This window comes from Haplochromis burtoni, unplaced genomic scaffold, assembly GCF_018398535.1.
Source record: "Haplochromis burtoni strain Fernald_Lab_line unplaced genomic scaffold, NCSU_Asbu1 Contig_425, whole genome shotgun sequence".
Lineage (NCBI taxonomy): Eukaryota > Metazoa > Chordata > Actinopteri > Cichliformes > Cichlidae > Haplochromis > Haplochromis burtoni.
The window spans coordinates 386,034-399,836 of NW_024582786.1; the positions used below are offsets into that span (position 1 = coordinate 386,034).

General features: G+C 39.6%; 1 protein-coding gene across 5 annotated transcripts in view; it reads right to left on the reverse strand.

Annotated features, from left to right (window-relative positions):
- cica (capicua transcriptional repressor a) overlaps positions 1–13,803 on the reverse strand; it is a 51,645-nt gene that overhangs the window by 15,381 nt on the left and 22,461 nt on the right. For all 5 annotated transcript variants that reach the window (XM_014341053.2, XM_014341050.2, XM_014341055.2 and 2 more), the window contains exons 5-9: positions 12,256–12,409; positions 3,103–3,202; positions 2,792–2,974; positions 2,368–2,494; positions 1,316–1,488 (exon numbers count right to left, since the gene is read on the reverse strand). In XM_014341053.2, coding sequence (XP_014196539.1) covers positions 1,316–1,488; positions 2,368–2,494; positions 2,792–2,974; positions 3,103–3,202; positions 12,256–12,409 — 737 coding nt within the window. The remainder of the gene's footprint in view (positions 1–1,315; positions 1,489–2,367; positions 2,495–2,791; positions 2,975–3,102; positions 3,203–12,255; positions 12,410–13,803) is intronic.

Genomic DNA, 13,803 nt, shown 5'->3' on the forward strand with positions numbered 1-13,803 from the left:
AGGGAGCTAAAGAAGAAAAGTCAGTACGGGAGAAATATGATCTCTCTTTCCAGTACTCTCGCTGCGGCAACTGAGCCTCGCTCAAGCTTTTCAAGGAGCTTTTAGAACAACCTAATGATAGTAAGAAATTACAACAGTCCAGTCTCGAAGTAACAAATGCAAGAGCTCATTTTTCACATCCGTCTGAGATAGGATGTTTCTAATTTTAGAGATTTTGCACAGATGAAAGAAAGCAGACCTAGACATTAGTTTAATGTGTGCACATATCCTGGTCTAGGTTCCTCTTTCCAACTTCACTGAAGTCAGCAACTCGCACACATTGCTCGAGGCATTATTATTTATTTTGCTGTGTTTTAAAGTCACCTTTCTGATGCATGTTGCTGTGAAACAGACACCTCTTAATGCATGTTGTGGGTTACAGATGGATTAAAATCTCATTAAAATTACATGTGGCGTGTGAATTCTGCATGTAGACAGCATTTCACAAACAATCTGGCAGACGAGGTAACCTTGGTAACAGATGCATGTATTCCAATTATTTACAATAAAGTCTGAGACTCACACAAATCCCCAGGAGTTTCCCCCGAGAGATGGAGGAAAACAGGATTGTCTTAAAATATGGGAGAAACCCGTGAAAAAGGTGTTAGTGTTGGAAGATGCGCTGTTTATAAACTCTAAAGAAATCAGACAGAAGTAATGCAGCTATTATTAAAGCATGCATACATTCTTTACGCCCGTGGCATCAGATGAACGCCTTCAGACAAAAGCGCTCGCATGTAGGCCTACTCCTCTGTGATTAGGAGCGAAGCAGCAAACACCAGTCTCATACCTTCAAAGGCACACAAAAAGTAGAAAGCGAAACCTTTGAAGTTGGAGGCTGCTCTCCCCCAGAGCTTCCACTGGGTTTTCAGCAGCAACAACTCGAGCCCTCACACAAAGCATCGAGCGAGTCCATTTGAACTGCTTTTGAACAGCATTCGGCCAAAACGCTCTGCGGTCTGAGGGACACACGTCTGCGGTGTGCGTGCAGAGGCACACACAAACACTGCAACCGCTGAGTTCATGTGGGTTTCTTTAAGTTACTTCACTCTGTTGCTTCTTCTTCATTTCACTCTGGGATTTTGCTCTAAGAAACTTGTTAAATACACTCAACTTGACACATTAAATAGATTTACGTGGGTGTTTTTCTGAGAAATTACACTGTTTGGTAAGTAACCAGTTGGTGGTATCCAGTGATCTGAAACAGCTTTCTTCACAGTCTTAAATCTCCTGAGTCTGTTTGCTGCCTGGCAGCTACAGATTAACAACCTCGCACCTTCTCCAGGTCTCTCTCCCACTCCCTCTGCTCCAGGGTGTGCACTGCACTCTGGGAAAAGGCTCGGGGACGGTGAGACGGCCCCCCAAACATCCCTCCTCGACGCTCCGATGCCCCCGGCCATCCCGAGCCTCCCCCCTTCCCTTCCAGCACCTGGGACTCTGAGTGGGCATCTGGGGAAGAGAGAAGAGCAGACTCAGAACAAAGATCAAATATCACATTGAATCATCAAGGAGCGGATCAATACAGCTTCAAATCAATACGTTTATACTCAGAAACGCTCCTTTATATTCTGACAGTCGAAGGGTTTAGTTATTGTTGTCCATACTGAACAAAAGCCTGACACTTGATACAAATGTGTGTAACGCTTTGTGCATTTTATAATAAAATACAAGCAAATCCCTTTAATACTGAAGACGAGGCTACTCCATTATAGCAAATAATCCTAATCACAATGACTTTGTGATAATTTAATACTGATATTCAGCCTTTACCTGGCTCATCTAGAGAAACATTGTGAGTTTTATTTCCTCTAGATGGAGCTTTTTAAACAACAGCTCTCTTTGACTCGACTTTCCTGAAAACAGAGTGAGTTTGAGCTTTTAGGGAGGGGCAAAAGAGCACAGGTGTAACCTAAAGTGGTGTGTTTATGTCACACCAAGACAAAAAAGGTGAGTGCTGATCTGAACTTGCCAGCTGACTGGGGTCATTCTATAATCTGTTCATGCTGCTTTGCTTTTTGATGTGGTGATTTTTTTTTTTGTGGGTATGAAAATGTAAAATCACCTGAGTAAGAAATGGATTTGTACAGTTCACCAGTATTTTTTTGACTTGCTTGGAAAAATTGTTAAATTTCGTAATATTACTATATTACAGCTAGCAAACTCGATACGTTTTATACATATAAATTATGTGAAGATCTAAAAAACAATGCTTCATAGCAACAGTTGGTATTAAAATTCACTGCAGAACTTATGAAGGTTCGTAGCGATTCACAGATGGTTTTTTTCCCTTTAGCTTAAAAATGCAGATTAGAGGTGATCATCACACACCTATGCTCTCTGACATGCTCCGCTCCCGTGGCTCCTTTGGGGTACCCCGGCCCTCTGACAAAGACTTTCTGCGGTCCTTGTTACACCACTTCCAGTCTGGGTGGGCTCTGAAGTGGGCCTCTTTCACCTGGATGAGGAGAAAGATGAAGAGGAGGAGGAGAAAAGGTCTTCAACTTTCTGTTGATGCAGTTTCAGTTTCTGAATACCAGCTGTGCAGATTTCACAGCTCGTGAAATTTCCCCCAGTTTTTTTTTTATCTGATAATTACAGAGAAGCCACTTGAAACTGGATGTTTACAGCGGCTAATGTGTTAGACTTGTTAGCAGTAAACTCAATTCAAAACATTTAACCAATTCATTACAAGAAAAAGCACAGAAGTAATAAAATAGGAGGAAAGAAGAAGAATTTGAGGGTGTTCGTTTACCTGAAAGGCCAGATCATGGTACTGCTGCTTTTCATTGGGCCCTAAAGCGTACCACCACTCGCCCAGGATCTTGCTGACTGTGCGGTTGTCCTGGTTGGGATGTCGCTGGTGCACCAGGGCCCGGTGGCGTTTACTGAAGATCATGAAGGCATTCATGGGACGGCGGATGTGGTCCTTTTCCCTCTGGTTAAAGTTTGGCAGAGGACATGAGTGTTTATTGTAGTGACATTTAACAAGCAATCACCATCTGGTGTTCCACTTCTATTTTTTACATCTTGTCTGCTGGTTGACTGGGTGCACTCCGGACTGACCTTTCTGTCTCCGTCCTTAGGCAGTGCACTGAGGGACTGTGTGCGTCTCTTAATGGTTCCAGTGGAAGGCGATGGATCGTTGGCCAAACCCGGGGAAAACCTGCATCCACACAGAAAGAAAAGTGAAACTGAGACTCTGACTGAGACGGGAATTCAAGGGAGATTCCTCAGTCTGAGGCTTTATCCTCTGTCCAGACGTTTTACCACAGTTTCCCAAAAAATAATATCCATCCACGAATGACTGCATTGACAGGAAGCAGAGTGACACAGAAAATATTACAGGAGAAGAACTCAAAAGAAAGACCAGAGATTCCTTTGTGAGGACCACCCTTGACATTCCCATTTTTCCCTACAATAACTTTAGATAGAAGATGATCCTGGTATCATAAATGTAAAAGGGAGACCTTTCATGAAGAGCCCCCTACCCCACAGGAACATTTAAAATGCAGTTCAGTTTTGCTATTTAAATTTCAACATAGCTTATGATACTGATCCTCAAAGTTGGCAAAAGTCATTCTAACAAAATGTGATTTTGGCTAGAAATTGTGACACTTGAAGTATATTCGTCATTACAAAGCGAATATAGCAACACAATAGAGTCCTACTGGGATGAGTATCCATCATCAAGTGATGACACAAAAATGTAAAATGAATACAGACGTGAGAAGACTTACATCGCCAGGCATATGTGAGCCTGGCTTTAATGTTTATTTTCTGAGAGCGATAAGCCCCAGTCAGGGAGCGAATCTGTCTCCAGTCTAACTATAAAACAATCCCAGAGTATGGAAACTAAAACTAGGTCAGCACTGATATCACAAGTCTGTGTTTTAGGGTTTTCTGGAGTAACATTTACACCTTTTAAATATAAAAGCATACTAGTGTGGCTACATACTCCAAGTCAGGAAAGCAATGCAGCAGAAGGGTCTCTGATGCAGTAGTGCCTGCTTATTCAGATATCTCACTCCTCCACCTCATATGTTTTAAATTTGTTTCACAAATTTGCTGCAGGAAGGGAAGGTTCAGCTCACTGTGGCGTTTCATATGAAGTAACCACTTAACCAGTATGAAATGTCGTGCTGCAGAAACCACAAAAAATGTTTCCTTTTTAGTGGTTACCTGCAGTTTTTTATGCAATCATGAAATAATGGAGCAGTTCTTTCCATTCGTGTTGCTTTTTCCACTTCGTGTATCTTTCATCTGCTGTAAATTTAGTTGGCACGACATTTCTCACCTCTTCGAGACTCGGTGGTAATTTCTAAATATCAAAACAAGGCTGGGTTTTTTAAAACATCCCCTTTGCTACTCACAAAAAAACCAAACAAAAGATATAAATTAATGAATAAATAATTAAGTCATAGAAATAAAGGTTTGCGGTGGAATGTGGTGGATGAGTCGTCTCAGACTGATGAAACAAACGGCTTCAAAGTCTTGTGGTTCAGCAGCAAACACTTTTGTATCCCTTGCCACAGGGCAGCAGGGTGATCAGACTGTGGCTGATATTGTCTTTTAGTAGCGTTTCAGCTCTGTGCAGACACCTCAAAGCGACCGTCGCTATCATTAAGCCTGCTAACTACTGAGATTGTATTCAGTGAATTCCACTGAAACGGCTTTTTCTGCTACGAAACTGCATTTTCCCCCCGAGACACTGAACTGGTTCTGGGAAAAGGGAACCAAACATACATAAACATACATTAGTTTGACCTGCTGCTGTAAACAGCAGTTAAAATAAATGGTAAATGCAGTGATGTGCTTTACTTTTTTTAATATTATTTCAACATTACTGTTGTTTATATTAGGCTGCTTTGAGTCTCTAACAGAAAAATCATGCTGGGCTAAAACATGATTTTGGCTTTAGATTTGGTTACAGTTTTTAACAGTCACACATGGCAGATATGGGACCAAATCACTACCCACCTCTATGTACTCTGAGGGCCTGAAACTCAGAACATGTTCATAATATGAAGTTCAAATTTTGTAATTATTATATAACTCACATTAACTAAAATTATAAATAAATTAGCTGATTATGAGGGTATCAGGTGGGATCAGGTTTGTTTAACCATACATGGAATAATCATCCATGAGTATAAGGTGATCGTGATTGCAGAAAACAGAGATTGTTGTTGTGAATACAATACTGGAAGTATTAACTATCACCAAAGGAAGAAACATCCAAAAATAAACTCTTTCACAAGCTAAAAAAATGGTTTGAATGCTTTTTTTTTTAATTCCAAGTATTGCTGAATCAAAGTGTTTGCTTGCTGTTTTGAGCAGTGGTGTCAGAGGAAAACAAGCATCAGATAATAAAAAGAAAAAAGAAATCTGATAGAATGCACAAATGCTTAACTAATCTGTGATAGTGGTTAGACTGAGTGTTGATTCTATCTAGTTTTTGTTTCTTTGTATTAGTATTTTAGTTGCTCACGAAAGTGAAAAAGACTGTATTGGATCAGCAGAAACTGCATGGGTATCGGTACAGGGATGAGAAAGTGTTAATAAGCCATATGCATTCATTGCTTGACACGATTTTTTATAGACCACCAAGAAAACAGAAATATTTTTAAAAATCTGTCAAAGCTTTGTGTAAAACTAAAAATTATATCGGTATTGATTAGGGGAGAAAAAACAGAAAAAACTAACTGAGTTTCAGAAAAAAGTCAGACATTAATCAAGTGTGACATTTAACTTCTAAAACAAATTTTTCTGCTCATAAATGCGTGTAAATAACTGTAATTCGGCATGTGAATCAAAAAATAATCATGGACATTACTATATTTTGAGTTTTTCGTCAAGCAGTACATTTGAAAATGTACATTTTAGTATTAAAAATACAATTCTGATTAAAGAGATTGCACATACTGGTGGAACAACCACTACAGAAACATAAAAAATGATTTTGGTCATTACTAATACTGTTAATTTAGTGTAGCTGAGAAATAAACCTTTCATTGTGCGGTGGTCTAATGAATTTATTAAGAACTGTACAGGTGTTGATAAGAGTTCACTGTACTCAAGTACAGAAACCTGACTAAACTGTACAATATTAGATTATTTTTATCAACACAACAATAGAAAAACATGATTTTACAGCTGTTGCTGCAGCTGATGACAGTTTTTTGTTACGTATGAATGAGCAGTTTCATAATGACAAGTAAACGAAACGCTAACCTTATCTTCAAAAGACATGACTGGTCATTTTATGAGAAAAAACAAAAGACGGATTTAGTGTCGATTAATTGGAAAATTAAACATTTAATTATGATATTAAACTTGACGTAGGGGGAAGTAATGAAACTTACAGGAATGTAGAAATACTAAGAATTAAAATGTGAACATACCAGTTATCAGTATTAGAAAAGATTATCTGAGGGCGTCTGCAGAAGAATAATAGTTTAGTGTTGACTCTCAGACTTTTTCCTGAGAGCGACAGGAAACACAGGAAATCTTGTTGCTACACTTGGTGTCAGATAAAAGGAAATAATAATAAAAAACTCTGTTTAGAAGAAAAGCTTTTGTGAGCAGGCAGACAGAAAGTCTGTTAGACAGTGAACTCGGTGTCAAGCTGTGACTACATGAATATGGTGTTTTTTTTCTTCTCCTTTTCTTTTCTACTCAACATTTTTGGCAAATATGGCAAACACAAGAAAAAGAAAGAATAAATAAACAAAAGCAGATGAAGGCACAAGAGTAATATTTACAGTGTCCATGGAGATAATGATTAAGCTATGGGAAACAAGGAAATATAAAAAAAAAAAACACAATAATGAGTCAGAGAGTTAGGATGGGGTAAAAAGATATTATCGGAATAACAAGCTTAAGAAATGTCTGCCAAGATATTACACAGAAAACCCCTCAAAACAGTCATTAACAAAGCCAAGTTTATAGCACATTTTAAACAACACAGCACCATCGTATGGAAAATAACAATTAAGACTTTTACTTTATTAACTGATTAGAATATCAGGGTTGAGCCTTTGGGGAAGGTTACATACATAAGCATGATTGATCCAAACAAAGAGACTTGTGTTCCTGTTACTTTTGAAGATCTGATGAAGAAAAACACATTTTAAGCTCTGATAACACAGTCATTTTGTGAAAGAAAAACCTCTTTGATGGTGTTGCTGAATTATATTAAATGCCAAAGCCCCCCAAAACAGGAATGTTATATATAACTGACACCATGGCATTATGAAATCTAAATGTAACGTATTTGGTTTAGTACTGTCTCTGTTTCTGATGCTGAAGAACATAAAGTTAGTTTTGACTCAGAGACATGGTACTCTGAGACTCTCAATCAGGCAGTTTGGAACAGTGGTTGTCCTCATAGAGCCGATCGATGGCTGATTCAGGAAACACGTGGGCTACTCATATTCATGACAGTAACTCGATATTATAGTGCAGGTGTAGGTATCTTCGCTGTATCTTCAGTGTTTGTGGCCCATAACGTGGATTAGTGCAGAATTATTCAGGTTTTCTGCTGAGACTTGGACTAAGCTGCTAATGAAGGAGTAACTATATGGACAACAAGTAATGTAAAAACATCTCTTAATGTTTGAATTCAGGTGTTTTCGTTGCCGCAGGTGTATAAAATCACAAACACAGAGCCATGAGGTCTGCCTTTACAAACATCTGTGAAAGTATGGGTTACACTGCAGAGTTTGAGCGTGGTGCTGTAATAAGATGCGTTGTGAGATTTCCTCTCTCCACTCTCAAATGAAGGTAGTATTACTGCAGGAACCACAGCAACTGAGCCACATAGTGACAAACCACGCAGAGCTACAGAGCGCCGAGTGTTGAGGCGCAAAGGGTGTTAAAATTACCGCCGTTCTGCTGACTCAACAGTCTGCAGAGTTTCAAAACTCCTCTGGTATTAACATCAGCATGAAAACTGTGCACTGGGAGCTTCACAGCATGGAACCCATGTTGTGAAGGCTGAGCAGCTCCTATAGGTGACATGTATAAGTGTCCCGGTACTTTTGTCCATACAGTGTACAAAGTCTTCAAAATTAGATACTCGCTCTTAGCCCTCAAGTAGCCAAATATACAATTCATGACCCCAGACCAGTGTCGGGAAGGTTACTTTTAAAATGTATTCAACTACAGATTACAGATTACATGCCCCAAATGTATTTTGTAATGTATTCCGTTACATTACTCAATGAGAGTAATGTAATATATTATCATGTTTTTTACAGCTACATAAATGTACTTTTGCTGTGTGAATTATTACTATTACTGAAGGTTACTCGCCACACCAATACCAACTAGATTTTTAAATCTTAATATAAATGAGTAACAGTAGGGTGGACATTATGTAAAGCTGCACTTTTTGCAGCGATCTCGTATAGTAAACTATTCCGCGCATATATAAAACAGTAGTAGTAAAGGGACGTCTGGCTAATACGCCGGGTTCTGTGTCGGGCTAGCTTTACTTTGTTGTGTAGGTCAACTTTGCTAGTGAGAGACAGAGAGAGGCGTTGAAAGGCTGCTCCAACGGAACTTATTGTTTCGGGGAAAACATGAACACAGCGTACAGTCGAGTCTTAATAGCTTACTTACAACTGGACTACACTAAATGTAGCCCATGAGGCTATGCCTGTAACACAAAAATAATTATTTGAACAATAATTTTTAAAAATATTTCGTCACGTCATTATGCGGGCCGCAAGTAGAGGTGACATAGGCCGTGAGATTGAGACACAGGCATTAGAGCCTCTTAATGCGTGTTTTGTTTGGGGTTTCCACCGGCGTGGGATTACCAAAAATATAGAGGGCATAGCATAACATATGTACTCCGCTACTCCCCAACACTGCCACAGACACATATGTAAATATGCTGATGTGGTAGTTTTGACTGTAAAAAAGTTTCCCGACATAAATTTATGTGAGGAAATATTTTCACCTCTACTCCAACTGTTCATTGTTTTTAATGACAATTGGTCCATTGGTGTGGGAAGGCCAACGGTAATATATATGTGCTTTTTGACATCACAGCTACTGATTTGATTGGAATTTCCCACGTCTGTGTGTTCAAGCAAACCTACGCTAACAGATTTAGCGTAGCAACATTTGCTGTTGCAGAAGATGTTTCTGCACACGTACAAACAAAAATCTTAAATATAAGCCTGCAACTAACGCTAAGGTAAGGAGGTCACAGTTACTAAAACTAAAATAGCTCGGCGACTTGAGGGTTAAATAATTTAAATAGTGTTTTTCTCATGGCATGGTCATGTTTAAACCACACGTTAAACATGGCACACAAGCTTCCGTCGGGGAGTTTGGCAGATTTCACGGAAACAACGTCGGGAGTTTTTTGACTTTTAAGCCAGTTTTTAATCAGATTTAATTACCGATTCTTTACATGCAGCAAAAGTTATGGTTCTCTCCCCACTCGCACAGACAGGGCCTTAGTGTTTGCTAACAGGAACGACTGCCAAGTGGAGACACTTTCTTCTAGAAGGACTTTGGGTAAAGTCAGTACTGTTTATAGGCGTATGTGTGAATGTGCTTGTGTAGGGGGATGTTTCACTTTTGTGTGGCAGTGAACAAAAGCAGAAAAAGAAAGCAAGAGACTGGGAATGGACCGATAACAAGAGGCTGATAACGAATAACATAGAAACAGGGTAGCGGAGGTAATATACCGGCTCTTTTTAAATGTGCAGACTTTTTGTTTTTATTAATGCCGCTGTCCTCTCCATTGAGATGTAGGCAGATAACAGGTGTAAGCAGTGTAACGTTAAGATATTGCTGATCTATTTCTTTTGGCGACAGCAGCCTTTGTGAGCCTAGTGACCCTGAAACATTCATAACCACACTACCAGCCAGACAGCCGCGCAGCTCGTCTGAGTCACTCTGAAAGAGCAATAACCCCGCCAGATGCAAAGACACAGCCTGAGACTGAGAGGAATGAACAAGCACAGACTATACAACTCCTGCCAGACACACACACACACACACACTTAAACACACACACACCGATGCAGCTGATAGAAAAGTTGTTTGTTTCTTTTGAATTCTGCTGGCAAAGGTGGATTTCAACACACCTGTTCCAAGTGTAGAGTCCTTGAGAGTTTTAAAGCTGGAGATTCAAACTATACCGACAAACTGCATCTAATATAATCCGCAGTTACTACCCGCTTTCATGAGTCATACCGAGAGTCGCAGAAAGGAAACAAACACTATGTATGAAGTGTTTGCTCAAAATGAGTTGACACCATTTAAATGGAGCACGAAGGGACAGAAGGTCCCTGGTTAACAACACTCTGTTGTTTCAGCGAGACTCTGAAAAAAAACACACAAAAACTTTAGAATAAAATATCCTCAGCAGCAAGTGAGGGGACCAGCAAGCAGCTACTGATAAACAGATTTCCAGACTGTTTGCTATTTCGCTCTAAGAAGTGACTGAGTTCATATGTGAGTAGCAGACAGATATAAAGACTGCACTTGCATGTAAATAAGACCTAAACCGCTTCGGCAGTCGACTGGCTTCTGATTGGTCAGGGGACCACGCTACCCTCTACACTTGAATTTAAATTCAATCTATTGTTTTTTGTGATTATTCCACTTCTTCTCCAACAGCACTCATAAATGTTGGCCTCTGTACTCAAAAAAGTAATATCTTACGTATAATCTGCTATTTTTTTTAAAACTCTAACTGTATATTTTGGAGAAAAGCAAAAAACAACTTGTTTTTTAAGCGTATCATTTAGAATGACTTTTTTCCCCCTCCTCATTGCCAACACTTGGAAGAACGGCTTAACAAAAGCAATATTTACATACTCTGATAGCACAGAATATGGGCTGGGGTCATCATCGATAAGAGCTTAGACTTTAAAGACACAACGTTATCCTTGTGGTTCCTTATTTTGTGTGCACGGCCTGAGACGACTTATTGCATCATTACCAGTGAACCACATGAATCCTAGGCTACAGTCCCACACAGGCTCAAGTCTCTATCCTAATGAGGTTACACACAAGAGCTTTTTTTAGTGTTTAAGTATCAACACAGGGCAAACAGAACAAAGTGCACTTCGCAGGAAAATGTTGAGGCCATGCAGATTGTGCTGTAATGGAGGCTACAAGCCTCAGCTCTGCTTTTGTTACGTGTTAAAAATCAGGCTTTGGCTGCTTGTTTGAGGTCAGCAGGCACATCATTATTAGTGTTTTTGTTCGCATGCCTTCTTTGCAGTTGTTTGCAAAGAGTCGGGCCATTTTTATTTGTATAGCTCAGTGGTTTTCTAGCTTTTCTTCAAAGAGAAATCAAGCTTTCATCTGCAGAGAAAAAGCCCTTTATGCTATCCAGAATGACATGAATGACAATTTGGATTTTATTGTCAGATGAAGACGCTTTTGCAATAAGCCCCACTAAAACTAAAACCCCACTCCTCATCATCTGACAGTTCCACACAATCCAGCACACGTTCTTGCCGTCTCTAGTTAACATCCTGTGCTCTTTTACAGTAGCCAAACTTTCTCTGAAAGGGGACCCTTGGTCTTCAAGTGCCTTTCTAACTCATTTGGCACAATGGCATTAGTGGTTACCTCCTCAAAAACAAATGACACACTCATGCTGAAAGCCGTTGACACCCCCAGTCCAGCTGAAGTCATAAACAGGAAACTTTTGGAGTAATTTCTCCTGATAGCTTTTGTTTCATCTTTAGGGGTTTTTATTTGTTTTCTCCACACAAGAAATCTTCCCCCTCACAAATGTTGTCCTCTCTACCAATCAGGACCTTTGATGTGTCATTCAGGGCACTGAATGTATGTAAATTCCATTCGTGCAGTTAAAATAATAAAGCTTGGTTGACTTAAAATCCCATGGCACTCCTGGACTCATGTACACTCACAACCACTTCTATAGTCTTGAATCATATATAAAGGTTCAAAGTGCTTCACAGGAATAAAAACTCTTTAAAACAATAAGAAAGAAAAAACAATTAAGAAATTCCAGGTCACTTTAACAGCAGTGGGTACTTCCTGGTCTTAATGCACTTTCAAATCATGCGCTTGTCCTTTGATGCCCACAGGAACTGAAGTCAGCTGACTGTAGTGCGTTTTATGGCTTTAATCCTCAATATCCAAGCAAATAAAACATCACACGCCAGAAAGAAACTCTGCATAAAATGAAAAAACAAACAAACATTTTGTACTTACGGGTCATCTGTGTCACTCTCCATCTCGCTGTCCACCCCACCCCTGTCTGTAGGAGGATTGTCATTCGTTGGGGGTGGACATGATGGCGATCCTCTCTCCAGGTCTGGAGGACCTGACCGCCCGTCACTCACCAGAGCTACAGCACAGCGAGGCTCTGAAAATATTACCCAAAAAAAGCGATTTATGTGCCAGTTAGTGGAGAAGCTTTATGAAAGTAACAGTGGCGTATGTGTAAACACGGGGCTACTCTGCATGCAGCTTGCTGATGGCAGGTATTCTGGCCAACTGTCTGTGGGAGGTGTGACAAGCTCTGACTCAATCTATGTTATAATCTATTGCTGTAGTAACAAAAATACTTGTGTAAGATGGAGGCAAACATAAAGAAACTGTTCTCTGAAAAGTTAAAATCTAAATCTGTACATCAAATAAGTATGCGTCCATTAAATCCACAGACTGAAAGATTTAGCCGAGTATTCCTTGTATTTATTCTGTTTTCAAGGTTTGACGGGTTTACAGAGACTGGCTTCAACTTCTGAATTCACCATTACTTATTTAGCTAACACTCTCTGCAGCATTTAGTCAGTCAGGCTGTGCGGTGAACAAATCTAACAAAATAAAATAAGACATAGCTTTTGGGTCTAAAAAGTGGATCCAGGAGTGGCAAAAACAGAAGTCTTATGATGCAGACGTTTATGAGAAAATTACATGATTTAAGGCCTCAGCAAATAATGTCCTCATGAGTTTATAGTCTCCAAAGCTAATTTTATTTTTTATTTAATACAGCATGATGTTCATTTTGTAACTTGGTGCAGTCTGATCATGGTGATCTGGGTCCAACGAAGTTATCTATTCCACTTTCACAGATGAGAAACAGAGTGGGGTTTTCTTTCTCTGCTCACTCTCTTAATATTACTTTTGTTTTCTCGATGTTATTTCTCTAATTTTCTAGCAAAAGTATTTCTCAGTATCATCAAAAGAGTTGGCTGTTCACTTTCTTCAGTAAGAAAAATTTTGTTTTTAACCCTGCTGACTTCTAAGATAATAAAGCCACTTACTGTAAATAACCACCGACTGTCACCAAATGGGCAGTTCAGTGCCACTGGTATCACCAGTGTGTGAATGTGTGTGTGAATGGGTGAATGACTGAATGTAGTGTAAAGCGCTTTGGGGTCCTTAGGGACTGAGTAAAGCGCTATACAAATGCAGGCCATTTACCGTTTACCATTACTGTGAAGCCTCAAGCTCAGTATTTCTGCATCGTCATCTTGATGTTTTGAAACCACACATGATAAGTGATGGTGGATTTCACAGAGAAACTAAGAGGCGTTGCATGCTTACACAGCAACTCTTAGTAGGCCCACCCTAAAGCACACCATGCTTCATACTGCTTTCAAACTCTAATTTGCACAATAAACGTTGTGCTGCATTTCAGTAGAAGTAGAAACTAGTGATCAAAACTGCACTGTCTTCACTTATACAGTCTGTGTATATAACAGATACACTTTGCTAACCAAATTAGCTAGGCATTAGCTGATCAGCTCTATTCTC